General features: G+C 40.2%; 1 protein-coding gene across 1 annotated transcript in view; it reads right to left on the reverse strand.

The window, feature by feature from the left end:
- Window positions 1–14,184, reverse strand: part of KDM3A (lysine demethylase 3A) — a 54,522-nt gene that overhangs the window by 29,194 nt on the left and 11,144 nt on the right. Inside the window, exons 3-9 of the mRNA XM_077477968.1 lie at window positions 6,454–6,609; window positions 6,076–6,186; window positions 3,567–3,669; window positions 3,273–3,397; window positions 1,511–1,580; window positions 1,321–1,403; window positions 1,099–1,236 (exon numbers count right to left, since the gene is read on the reverse strand). Of these exons, the coding sequence (XP_077334094.1) occupies window positions 1,099–1,236; window positions 1,321–1,403; window positions 1,511–1,580; window positions 3,273–3,397; window positions 3,567–3,669; window positions 6,076–6,186; window positions 6,454–6,609 (786 nt within the window). The remainder of the gene's footprint in view (window positions 1–1,098; window positions 1,237–1,320; window positions 1,404–1,510; window positions 1,581–3,272; window positions 3,398–3,566; window positions 3,670–6,075; window positions 6,187–6,453; window positions 6,610–14,184) is intronic.

Below are 14,184 nucleotides of genomic sequence, written 5' to 3' on the forward strand. Positions count from 1 at the left end.
ACAGATCGCTCACCAGATCCATAAAGAGTACCTGTCATGGTCCATGCTATCACAAGGGATGATGTTCAATCCTTGTAAAGGCAGTTCAGTGAAAAAAAAAATATAAAAAAATAATGAAATGTACTGTGGTCAGAAATGGTATCGTCATGAACATCTGTGTGAGACCTTCTGTGTAACTAAATTGGTAACCTGTAATGGCTTTTAAGTGCCGCCTATGGAGATTTTTTAGGTACATTGTCCCCTTTTCACTGGAGTACACCAGTTCAGCTTGACGTATCATCTTTTACATTTTACCAAAAATTGGGTATTATATTGTGTGTACCAAAATTCAAGGTGTAATTCTTTGCGAAAAAGAAAAAAAAAAAAAAAAAAAACAAAAAAAAAAACAACGGTAATAATAACCATTTTATTTTCCAGGGCCTCTGCTTAACCACTTCCATACCAGAGATATTCTGGCAATCCTCTCCTACATGTAAAAAAAAATTATTTGCTAGAAAATTACTTAGAACCCCCAAAACATAAATAGCAGAGAGCCTAGGGAATAAAATGGCAGTCGTTTTATGTCATTTGTGCAACGATTTCATTGAAAAACAACAAAAAAAAAAAAAAAAAAGTAAAGTTAGCCTAATTATTTTGTATAACATGGGAGAGGTTACTCAGAGTAAATAGCACACACTTGTGGAATGGCGCCAAGCTTTGGTACTTAAAAATACTTTTTTTTTTTTTACAGGTTACCAGTTTAGAGTTACAGAAGAGATCTAGTGCTAGAATTTTCATGCTAATGCATGCAATACCTCACATGTGTGATTTGAACAATGTTTACATATGCGGGAGCGATATACGCGTGTTCGATTTTGATCACTTTTATTCCCATTCCAAGGAATGTAAACATTGGTGCATGACAGGTCCTCTATGGAGATATGTGGGGGGTCTACAAGACCCCACATTTCTCCTCCAGGTTGGAAAGAAAAAAATAAATGCCGTTTTACATGCATGAGAAATATCAGAATTGGCCCAGACTGAAAGCAGGTTTTTTTTTTTAACCCCACACACAGTAGATATTACAGTTAGGAACTCACTGCAATTAGGTTCACTTACTCCTTGGTCAGCTGTTTTTATGAGGCTCAGAAGAGAATTTCCTGAAGACTTTGGGTTGTCCACCACTACCAATGTCTTTCCATCATCTCTGGAATATGTGATAAAACTTGGCTTCTGGGCAGGCTCCTTTACAGGCGCCTAAAAGAAAGTACACATATTTGGAGTCTACACAAATTCTTAGGGTTACAAATGCATGTACTGGCCATCAAACACTTCACTTACTGGTTCGACACAGGTCTGCTTTGCTTTAGGCTTTACTGGAGTTGCTTCTGAAGTTGGCCTTTTCGGTGGTCTCTTAAGTTTCACTAAAACAATTTGCAAAGGTTTGTAAGCCAAGAAGCACACGTGCATATATAATCTACATTTCTAGGAACATGACAAACAAACAAAAATGTTAGAGACCAAGGCATACCTTTATCCACATAGTTGTGCATAATCTCCACATGAATCAATGCTGGGTCAACAATACTTAAACTGGGAACCTAGAAAGAAAAAAAAAAAAATTTCACATTACAAAAAAAAAAAAAAAAAGTCACTAGCCAAGTGTGCAGTTTATGATCCCCAAACAACGGGGCTCTTTAACCTCTTCCTGACCACCCTATACCAGGTTTAAATCTCTATCTATATATCTTTATTACACACACATTCAATCGTTGCACTTCCAGGTTTCAGGCAAGAGCTGCCGACTAACTTTGGTTCCGAGGACCTGATGACCGCTGATCGTTAGGCAGACTGTTATTCTGCCAGAGTACCAATGTAAACAAGGCAGACTATCATTGTGCGAGTACAGAAGACATGGATCCTGTGAAGCACGAACACCTACTCATGTCTTCAAGCAATCAAAGCACCTCCCCCAGTGTTAGTAAACACTCCCTAGGCATACATTTAACCCTTTGATTAACCCCTTCCTTGCGCGCTGTCATTAGTGCAGTGACAGTGTATATTTTTTAGCACTGATAACTGTAAATGTCACTAGTCCTCAAAAAAGTGTCAAAAGAGTCCGATTTGTCTGCCACAATATCACAGTCCCACTATAAGTAGCTGATCACTGTCATTACTAGTTTAAAAAAAAAAAAAAAAAAAAAAAAAAATCCCAGTAGACACTAACTTTTGCGCAAATTATATGCTTATTGGGATGTTTACCAAAAATATGTAGCAGAATACACATTGGCCTAAATTTATGAAGACTTTTTTTTTGAAAAATATGTATAGCCATTTTGTAACCTACAGCCTAGATTACATGGTCTGGCTATCAGAAGCGCCGTTTGCATTTAACATAACGAACAGCAGAGAATTTTTTTAAATTTTTATTCAGCACAAGTCCAGCAGACTTTACAGAGAGACAAGAAGATTCTAGCAAGGCACTATAATGAGCAGCATGTCAAAGCATTGCGTTGCACTGGTAATAAGTCAAAGGCTGCTCTATGAACATATCTACTTACAAATAAGGCCTCTTTCACACGACAAGCCTGCTCAGAACGGCCTGTCCATTTCAGGTGGATCCGAGCAGGCCACCTACTGACTCCCATGGGCAGGCGGATGTCAGCAGAGATGTGTCCACTGACACCCGTCTGCCATCCGATTGACTAAAATCAGACGTATGGCAATACGTTCAGCCACCTGTCTGATGAAACGATTGTCCGATCTCCGCATAGGAATCAGCGGGGCTCCGACAGGCCTCTCCCTGCTCAGTGACCAGAGGCGGACCCATCATCCGCCGGCTCGTCGGAGATCAATTGAGTGATCTCCTGCTGAGCTGGTGGACTCTGCTAAATAGATTGGCCCTGTGTGTGGAAGGGGCCTTATACATAAACATTAAACCATTAAACAAAAAAAAAAAAAAAAAAAAAAAGGGGGTGGGGGGGTTTGGAGAGAATCAGGACGATTCCTCTACATGTATAGCCAACTTACTACAGCTCCCTTCCCATTTCTAGTGCATAATAAGATAAAATCAAGACCAAGGGATAGGTCTAATTCCAGCAACTAAAAAATTTAGTTATTATATTAATTCCGCTACAGAGAACCTCATTCAGGGATGTCAGGTGCACTATGAGGAAACCATGAAAAACCTTCTACTCATAGTAAGCAAAAAAATAAAATAGAACATTGTGTGCATGCAAGAACAGTGGTGGATAAACCAGGAAGACCATATTAAAGTTCTAACGGATATTTACCTGTTCACATTTAACCTGCAGAGTGCGAGAATTTCCGTTGGCATTCACCACTGTGGCAGTGAACCACTGGATTCCTTCACTCATGCTGTAAACCTTTATAGATGTCCCAACTAAGTTCTTGGCACCTTCAGAAGTAAAACATTATGATTATTAATTATTACTACTACTATACACTCAAAGCTACACAACTGCTGATTCTATCGGAAAAGAGAAGGCCACTACTAAAAACGGACCAATACTGATTGCTCACCAATTCTTTTTTTTTTTTTTAAACACCGTAGTGTGTGACCTCACCTTGTAATATGCGGCTCTCATCCACATTTTTTCTTATCAGCTCCTGAAAAGCCTTGTTAAAAGTCCGGTTTCCTTGCATAAACTGCTTCAAGCTGTCTCGATCCTAGAAAAAGCAGTTTGTAAAAATCAATTAACAGTTCTGCACATGGTAGATGAATCTTAGGGAGGCAATATATAAAGGGTGTACACTACTTTCTCGGTTGTATATATAAAAGCAAATGAGTGGGATCATTAAGAGACTTGGTCTTCACATGCTGTTTTTGCAATTTTTTTCCCCCTCTCCTTTCTTCATTCCAAAAAAAGAAATCGAAATGATTGATTAGGCACCACTAGGTGTGGCATATCCAGTTAGCTTGTAAAAGAATTTAATGATTTATGACTGGTCATCTTCTTAAGAAAAACTATAACATGTGGGGGGGGGGACAGGCCTGTGAACAGCTGAAACGAATAATGAGCTCCACCACCAGGTTATATGAGGACCTAACAGAGCTTAAAGTTCAGAAAACAAAAATACAAGTCACAATCCTGCCAGCCAGCGTCTCCACTTTAGGTATAATCAACAGCCAGAGATTGCACCACTGCCATAATATATTTTTTTTCCCCAAAACTGTTCTAGCCTGTTTTTTTAAAATAGTTTAAAAGGCAGTTTTTTTTATGGGGGCAGGGGAGCTGAGAAGAGAAGGACCAGGGTTGCACTGTGCAAATTCAGTGTGCACAGAGCAGGTATGCAATAACACGTCTATAAAAAATAAATAAAATAAAAAGCCTTTAGAATCACTTTAAGCAAAAAACTGTATGCAGAGATTTTTATGTTGTGCCAAAACATCTTATCAGATGTGGAAGTTGGACGGTCACTGAATATTTGACATAGGGTGAGAGGACCATGGCCATTCAGTACCAATTTTGTACAATCAAATTAAAGTGGTTGTCAAGCCACATTCACATCTTCATACTATCCCCACTGTGTCCTAATCCTGTGTCCCCCTTTGTGTGCTAAAGGGGGGTAATCACATGCCAGGCTGGCTCTCTCTCTCCAACAGCTGCATCAAGCGGGCCGAGACTCCTCTGCTGCTGTTAGGAGAAAGAGGCGCTGTAAAATGAGGTATGAAATCATAGTTAGTCAGGTTGAAAAAAGACACAAGTCCATCCAGTTCAACCAAAAAAAAAATATATATATATATATACACTATACATACACATTATATATATATATATATATATATATATATATATATATATATATATATATATATATATATATATATATATACATACATACATACATACATACATATATACACACACACACACACACACACACAAATCGGCTTTGTTTTTTTTATAAAGCACACACGGGGACACAGGATTAGGACACTGATAGTATGACAATATAAATGTTATTTGAGCAGCAGGAGTTGCAGGGGCGGGCCCTGCCATGAGCCGATGGGCAGGGATCAGGGCTGCGGATGAAGTAGCCAAATGACAGCACAAGCACCGTGCTGAATAACATGCTTTAAAGTAACAGGATTATTTTTTTTTTGGGGGGGGGGGGGGGGGGGGGGGTTTAAACATTTTAAGTCAAAGCTTAATAGTATTCTATGGGCTTAAACATTACCAAAAGGATTTGAACCATAACAGAACGCGAAGGCCCCTTTCGCACAGGGCTGTCCGTGCATGGACTGTTTGCTCAGCAGCGATCGATCCATTGATCCCCGCCGAGCCAGCGGATGACAGGTCCGTCTCCACTAACTGTGCAGGGAAGGACTTGTTAGATCTCCGCTCTTAAATGGGGGAATCGGATGAAGACAGACCGCCTGTCAGTTTTCATCCGATACACCAGACGGATGGAAAATAGGGGTTCCATCCATCTGGATTCAGTGTATTGGATCGGACGTCAGCAGATCTGTCGCTCCTTAGACTTCTGCATGGAGCATCCGTTCAGGTCCGCCTAAAAAACAAAACAAAAAAAAAACCTGACGGGCGGCTCTTAACGGTCCACCCTTGTGAAAGGGGCCTTAAGGCTAAAATAGCCATTAAGTGCAGAAGGTCAATGAGATATAAATTCCTTATCAAACAAAATGTATATAACCAAATAAGCCTTTTGAAGCCTTCTGATAAGCAACACTGGCATGTGATCTAGCAACAAAAGTACTTCTACATTTTAAGACTACTACTAGCCAGTTTTTAGCAATGCTGCTCAGCCAAACAGTATTCCAGGTGGTCAGCTTTTGCCCATGACATTAGTAGAGATCACACAAGCAGTACAATCCTTCCAGTGCTGCATCTTCCATTGTTATATGAGAACATAAAGACTCAAAATTCAGGAAGCAGTCGATGGGAGAAAAAAATAAAAAGGGTAGAAGATTGGATTGCCGGACAAGATGTAATATATAATTCGAATGATGATCGACTCATGTGCCGGCACCTTAATGTAGGCCTAAAGTCAAAATTTGACTATACGGTTTCACCCAGCTGCTCTCTGAACGAGAACAATGAAGTCAACAATTACCCGCACAGGCTTCACAACTTCTGTATGCATGTAGACTTTGTTCTTGTCCCCGAGAAACTGTATGCAGGTCATCGGATCCATAGACACTTTGGCCACCAATGCCTTATATTGCTGTGTTTTAACAAAACAAAAAAAAAATTATAATTATATACATTTAATTCAGAAAACATGCAAATACCACACAAAAAAAATAAAAAATGTATCTGCCACTTCTAATGTCAGACTATAGGTGCGACATTTAAAAAGTAATACACAAAATTTCTAGAAGATATTCTAATCAGCCATTTGTTGAAATAGCTTTTATTAAAGTCAGTGGCATATGAGGATGGGTCTGCCATTTCTTCACAACCCGAGGTCACTGCTTGCGTGGATACTCACCATTGCTGGACACAGCACAGATACCGAGGGGTTACTTGGACACTGGCGATCAGCCACTGCCAGGCTGTGCTCAACCAAGAACAACTGGACTTGGGGTCCATATATATCAATCCACGATCTGTTCTCCCAGGATTCATCTTCAAACTCCACACAGACCTTAGGGGGGGGAAGAAAAAAAATAAATAAAAACCTCCACACACACACACAAAGAAATGATGCAGCAGATAAGACACATCACTGTGACAATAAACTATATTTAGTAGCAGACATGCAGAACTTCCGTCAGTATGACGTTGCACAACACGGGCGATAGCTCCACCCACCCACCCACACACAACTGAACCACAGCCAGATAAATGACTAATGTAGGTCTCACAGCCTGCTGTTCCACCTAGATTGGATTCAATGCAAGTCAGCATGACTAAAAAATAAATTTTGTCAAGGCGGCGGTTAGCAACACTTCAATTCTGTATAAGCAACCAATGTCCTCCGCAGACCAACACACAAAAGGAGGATCAAAAAAAATAAAAAAATAATTCTTGTAGGCATTAAAGTTTACAATGACAAAATATGTAAAATAGTGTTTCACTGATAATATGAGCTACCATCTGTTATTCTTAAGACTCCTTTCACACCGAGGTGCTTTACAGGCACTATAGCGCCATAAATAGCGCCTGTAAAGTGCCTCTCCTGTCACTCCAATGTGAAAGCACTGTCAGAACGCACAAAAAAGTCCTGCAAGCAGCATCTTTAAGGTGCTGTAGAAGCGCTGTACACACCACTCCTACAACACCCCTGCCCATTGAAATCAATGTGCAGCGGCGCTTTTAACCCTTTTTCAGCCATTAGCAGGGATAAAAAGTACATCACTAGCGGCCTAAAAATAGTGGCACTTTACTGCGAACGTGGCTAGGTGTGAAAGTCCTCTAAGGCCCCTTTCACACGGGTGGACAGAATTCAGCTTTTAGCTGTAGACCGATCAAGTTACCGCAGCTAAACACACACACACACACACAATACTTTCCTATTGCCCCATTCACACACTGCATTCAGCAACGTTTTTTTGTCACATGGGGTTTGGTGCGGATAGAAAATAAAAAAAATATTTGACTGCATACAGCAACGATTTATTGCAGCTATCTGCACATAATCGCAGTGTACTATTTCTCCCGCAGATAGCGGCAACAAGGAAAAAGACACGAAGCACATCAGAAATGGCAAGAATGTTCCAACGCAGCCGCATGTAAACACAGCTAATCGCAATGTACAACTGCAAGTGGACGCTGTTCCAGGATTCTCTGAATTGCAAACAAAACATGCTTTTAACAGCGACAGAACAGCTGTCCGTGTGAAAGGGGCCTAAAGGTTCCCATTTAATCTCGCAGCGAGGATCATTCTGGAGCTGTGCTCGGCATTCAAAAGCACGCTTTAACACAGCGCTGCACTCAACCGCAAAATGCAGGGTTCATAAACAAAGCCGGTCTTCATGAACCTTCACTCCTCAGCACACCACGCCTAGCAACAGCTGCTTCTTGCCATGCCAAACTATTTTTAACATTCATAAAATTTCTGTTTGAACGGCATAAATGTCCATGCGTGCTTAGAGGGAAAAAAACAACGCTACACTAAAGAGCTGCAGCTGTGATTCCCCTTTTAAATGACAGAACAGATTCAAAAGAAAAAAAAAAGAAAAAATCCTCAAAAAAGATAGCTGTAGGTTTCAGCCAACCAACATTTCTTAAAGTGGAACTAAATCTACAAATAAAAATGAGTGGCAGTACCTTATTGCAGAAGAGATATGCCAGGTCTCTTCTGTGTAATACACACTTGCCTGCCTGCAGTTTTGCAATAAATGTGCAGCTCGCATACATTCCTGGCTGTGTGGATTGACGGCTCCCATGTGCATGCACCTCCTGCTGACCAGAGTCCAAAAACCTGGAACCCAGCATTAGCCCAAAAAGGGGAAGACAACAGTGTCCAGCAAGGGATGCAAAGCTGGCCATACATCATACAATTTCCTTCAGATATACCTTCAACTATGTAGTACAAGGGCCTCCCTGATTGCATACCAATTGAAAATGCGTAGGTTTGGCCTCATTAAATGGCTTTGGTAAATTCAAAAAGGAAAATTGTGTGGCCAGCCTGACTGTCCCATTGCTAAACGGGAGTATTTTGTGGAATTTAGTTCAGTACTTTTCCACATCTGAAATGGTCCAACGGCTTAAAATAAGGACATCGACACATTTAGGAACCAAAACTACAGGGTTTAAAGAAAATTAAGCAAAATCGGGTCAAATATTATCTACACTTTGTTTTAGTGATCCGCTGAAAAATTATGGGCCAAAAATAGGATTTTCAGGGATGTGCCAAAAAAATAAATAAATAAAAAAAACATAAGATAATGACTGCCGAAGATGCCCGTGATTTTGCTGTGCTTATGGTGCGTTTTTCACAGGTCATGAAAAATTCAAAAACCGCAACACTTTTGAAGCGTTCTTGCTGCATTTTCAAAACCAACAGGGAGGTGCATCTTTATTTTTTTATTTCCCAAATATACAACAAGCAGGATTTTTAACACGCCTTCAAAAAAAGGTGCCTACAATTGCTGACAATTTAGTCATTAAAATTCATGAGACAAAAAAAAAAAAAAAAAAAAAAAAAAAAAAAAAAGCTAATATCTTCTTTTTTAAACCATCGATTTTGGTAGCAGAATTTTATGTAGGTGTCTAGATTAACAGTTTACAAAACTAGTCATCAATACAGATATAAACCCACCCAAAAAAAAATAAAAAACCATAACATAATGGGTTAATATGAAAAAAAAAAAAAATAAAAAAAATTAAAGGCAAAAATAAAAGAAATCAGATGGGAATGTATAACGGTGCTTCTGCAACTTCCAGCACCAAATGAGATTTTATTCTAACATCTACATAGAAGTCTTATTATTACACAATCATATCCCGCAATGTATTCTGTTCTACTGGCAGTACAGCTGGAGAGAATAGGATCCGTTGTAAACTGCAATTATTGTATTTAAATAGTGAATGGAAATGTTGGTAATATACACGGCACATGGATGTGTCAGAGATGAAGTGACCTCCCCGGGGAGGGCGGGATTTATCTCCACACCCACTTCCAGTGATGGGAGGGGTTGATCACCATGTGGCTGTTTGTTTACATGAAATTGTCTAGCCAGCAGGGGGAAGGGATGAGTAATCACTAGAAGAGGGTTTCTTTTTCTAAGATTACCCAGCAAAAACATAACTGGTGGCATTGCATCTATTTTATTTGGGATAAGATCTAACCACAAAAACAAAGTCTACAGAGACACATGAGGGTTAAAGATGAAAATCCTCCTGCAACCAAACTGAACGTTTCTCACTGTTGAAATCCTTCCCTAGGTCATCTGAATCCAGTACAAGCAGAACCCAAACAAAAAACGCACACTGAACATAAACTGGTGGCATCAGAATGGTTACTGGGGCAGGGCGACCCTAAAGGATTAACAGCTTATAAAAATGATGAAAACAGTTTGAAAGACTCACATGAAAACGGGAGCTTGTGGTCCCAAAACTAGGAGGGAAGAACTCGGGTTTTCTCCCACCTGAGAGCATCACCCAACAAAATTTAGCATTTCCAGTTTTCAAAGATTAGCAGAAAAACAACTCATGAAAGAAATGTCAAAATTCTACTAGTGTACACCCAGCTTATCGCAATGAATTAATGCACAGCCATTAACCATTCAACTGCAAAAGCAATGAAGTTAAATAAAAAAGTTAATTTTTTTTTTTAACCATTTCCTACATCATCATGCTTTGCAACACCCCTTTAATCATCACAGATCCCTGCAAGACAGGACACAGTTATACCCACTCAGCCCATGTACTGAGTATTACCACAGATCAATCTGGGAGCCAAACTTTTTTTTTTTTTTTTTTTTTTTTTTAGGAAAATGCCATTGGGTTTTCCTTTAAGAATCTTCAAGCAAATGGTCTTCAGTTGCCATTCCACGGGTGGCCAAGGGCAATGCAGAAAACAGCTCCCTGGTAAGAGTCTCTTCTGCAGGTCCCTGCCCAGCTGTCCTCTTCAGTTCATACATTCAGCTCAGGAGACGTTGAATGGAGAGGTGGAAAGCCTCTCTAAATCAGCCTTTCAACACAGGAACCCTTTAAATAAAAATGTCCAGTCTCAGGGAGCCCCTGCTAAAAAGGAATATAGCTACAACTCATGATACGTTAGTGTAACGGTCAGTGGGAAGAATGCTCCTTACAATTGCGGTCACCGAAGTACCCACTTACAGATAGATAAAAAAAGATCAAATTGTGTCAGTGGAAACCCGAGAACCAGAAGTTGCTCAAGGAACCCCTAGCAATCTCTGGAGGAAACCTAGAGTTTAATGGAAACCTGATTCACATTTGGCAGTTTGGAATCACCGTAATGCTGCCCGCGAGTAGAAATTGTGGTAAAATGAGCACTTGGATGCCAGAATTCTTCATGGCACCCCAAACATTGGGCGATTTTGCATCAGTTGCCACACAACCCAATAAAAACACACTTTTAAATAAATTGTATGAAGCACGTCACCCAGAGGAGCAAGAGATTATTTTGGGTGACAGACGTGCCATAGGGCAGTCCACTGAAATGAATGGGCTTCCCTTACGGCGCAACACAAACATAAAAATAAAAAAACCCTACACATGATAATGCTTGTTCTTACTACATGAAATGTGAACAGAACAAGGTAGACTTGTGTTCATAGTATAATCTCCACTGATAAATGCTACAGGTAAAAAAAATTAAAAACAAAATATATCTAAGACATGTCCCATGCTCATATCCAGTTCTATTCCAAGCTACATCTAATCCAGTATGAGAAAAACTGCTGGAACCGGATTCCACCCACCCCCATCAATGATTATTTGTTCACCAAATGTATGAAAGACTTGTGAATACACATTCACTTGCAGTCAATTCACTAATCACACTTCCTGCTCTCAAACGGCTTAAACTGGTTTGTTATGAAACATTACGCGATGAAGACAAAAAAAACAAAAAAAAAAAAACAAACACACACCACACACGACAATGCCAGATGGGCTACAGCTAGGGTTGCCACCTCATCTCTTTAAACCCGAACACATATGAATTACACGGGTTCTGATGCTAATTTCAGAAAAGGCACAGAGTTGAATTACCACCTTAATTCAGCCACAGAAATTGTGTAATTAAATATTGGTTTAAAGGGATGAGGCAGCAACCCTATCTACAGCAGTCGCACACAACCAGGGTGCCGGGAAACCCAAGGATTCCTCCAGAGACGGCTAGATGATCCTTCTGCAATGAGCAATTGATATTTTTAGCCATCTTTATGGATGAACATTTTTTAGCCAACACAGAATGTAGGAGTCTTCATACTGCCCAAACGCCCAGTTAGCTCTATATACTATAATTATTAGTAGAGGTTCCCTAAGACGGGGATCACCAAACCACAGCCCATGAAGTTTCAAGGGTTCCTCTTTGTTAAAATGGTTGAGAAAGGCTGGGCTATAAGTTTGACTACCATCCAGCAAAGAGGCAATACACATACCAAGTCATTTCTAAGAGAATTTTGGCCTCTGCAATGACGATGCAAAATACAGACCTAAACTCACAATCCACATGTATTTTTTTTAAATAATTTTAAGAACATCTCTGTGCAATATTTAAATCTATTGAAGTGCACAGCTGCCAGACTAATCCGCTCTCACACATCCTCTGCTCCAACAGCCTGCACACCCCCCCCCCCCCCCCCCCCCAGTAAATTCCTTTTATAGTATGCAATTTGCAATGCAAGCACCCTCCCATCTCCTCTACTTATTCCTGCAAAAGGGAAATGCCTGGAGGCAGCCAAGAAAAAAAAACAAATTGTAAAAAAAGGGCCTAATTTCAAAAATGGTTGACCTACAGGAACTTGCACTTTCATGCCTTTCCACTGATAAGCTAATCTATATTGTTCCATTGTTGCCTTATTTAATAGCAAAATTGCAGGAGTGGATTGACTGCAAGCATGCATGGCCATATGCATGCAGTGTAATTCTACAAAGTTACAGTCAGAGACTTTTCTTATGAAAGAGCTTGCATCATTTCCTGATTTGCCCGTCAACCTATAAGAGCAGGCCTGAAACTGAAAGTCTGCCATTTACTGGCTGGTGGGAGGAGTCAGCAAGAGTAAACAGCTGACGGACGTCAAGAAAAATCTGCTTGCTGTTCTGATATTACAACCAAAGCATTGCAACTATCTTAAATCAGATCGAAAGCAAAGCATGATTTAATGTCACCACTGCTTTGGGGCTCTGATTGTGCATCCAGCAAGCCATTTGTTTGCATCGCAAATTAAAACATCGGGGGTGGTCAAATTATTACGGAATTCTAGAGCCAGCCTGTCCATTCCAGGAACCAGCTCAACGACTAGAGGAAACCTCAACATTTTCGGTGCCAACTGTAATTTAAAGAGCAATGGCTACTTGGATCAAAGTATAACAATTACAGGTGTGGCCCAACACTGGCCACGAGGCTCAGAAAAGGACATGGAAAGCATTTAAATGGTCTGGCTCATGAAAAATAAAATAAAAATTAGAATATATATATACATATACACACACACACACACACACACTTATGGTGTTTTGGTTTTCTCCCAGAGTAAAACACTGGTTAAATCAATGACCCCCAACTGATTTCATGGCCAACATTAGGGACCCCAGAATGGATGCAGCAAAGGGCTGGGACTGATATCAAATGGCCAATGCCATATACAGAACAGAGAATAAAATAAGCAGGTAAAAAGTACCTCTCCTGGCCAACATGCTTAAAGTGTTACTAAACCCAGGAAGCTACCACCTTTACCTTTGTTTAATCTACAACTCCCAATGATGCTGCCATTGGATGGCTTGACAGTTTGAGAGCACAACCAATGGGAGCAATTCATTTCCGGCACGTGACGGAAATTAAACCATTTTATGGATTTGTTTACTTTCCCTTTCAGCTAATGCAAACCAATTGCACCTAAAGTAAATCATTGAGGCCACCATTGCAGACTTTCTTGCTTTTTTATCCAAGATCAAAGTCTTCAATAGCCATATGTGCTGAAGCAGGCACACCCAATGCAAGATATACTTTATATATTTTTTTTTTGATAATACCCAACAGGCATTTTGCCGGTGGAAAAAAAATAAAAAAAATAATTGCACACAATACACAAGGCCATTAGCAAGATTTCAAGCACCGTTATGGATGAATGAGCAGGAAATGAAGAAAACCTTAACACTAATTTCATAAAGATGCATATTGCAATGTAATGAAAAAAAAAAAAAAAGCTTGCTCGTCGACTTTCATGGAGCACGATAATGTCATGTTTGGCCGGGCTACACCCCTCGCATGACTCACGAGATCAACAAGCTAGCCTAGCGCTCCCCTCCCCAACTGTATGCTGAAGAATCTGCTCATTCCAAGTTTACACACGATAACAACCCCCTCCTCAGCAAGGCAGACCGCACGTACACAGAGGAACTTGCAAACCCACAGCAGCTGGGGGGTGGGGGAAGAGAAGCAAAGCAGCACACCATTGCTAAGGACATTCACTAGAAAACAATGGCTCTCTCACTGCTTGGGCTGGGTCACATGGCTTCTTACACACACACACACACAATTTTTTTGATTAACCAAGAAGGCATGCAACAAAGGACGTGCCGT

Source organism: Lithobates pipiens, unplaced genomic scaffold, assembly GCF_037356315.1.
Source record: "Lithobates pipiens isolate NorthernLeopardFrog02 unplaced genomic scaffold, aLitPip1_a1.2 Scaffold_13, whole genome shotgun sequence".
Taxonomy (NCBI): Eukaryota; Metazoa; Chordata; class Amphibia; order Anura; family Ranidae; genus Lithobates; species Lithobates pipiens.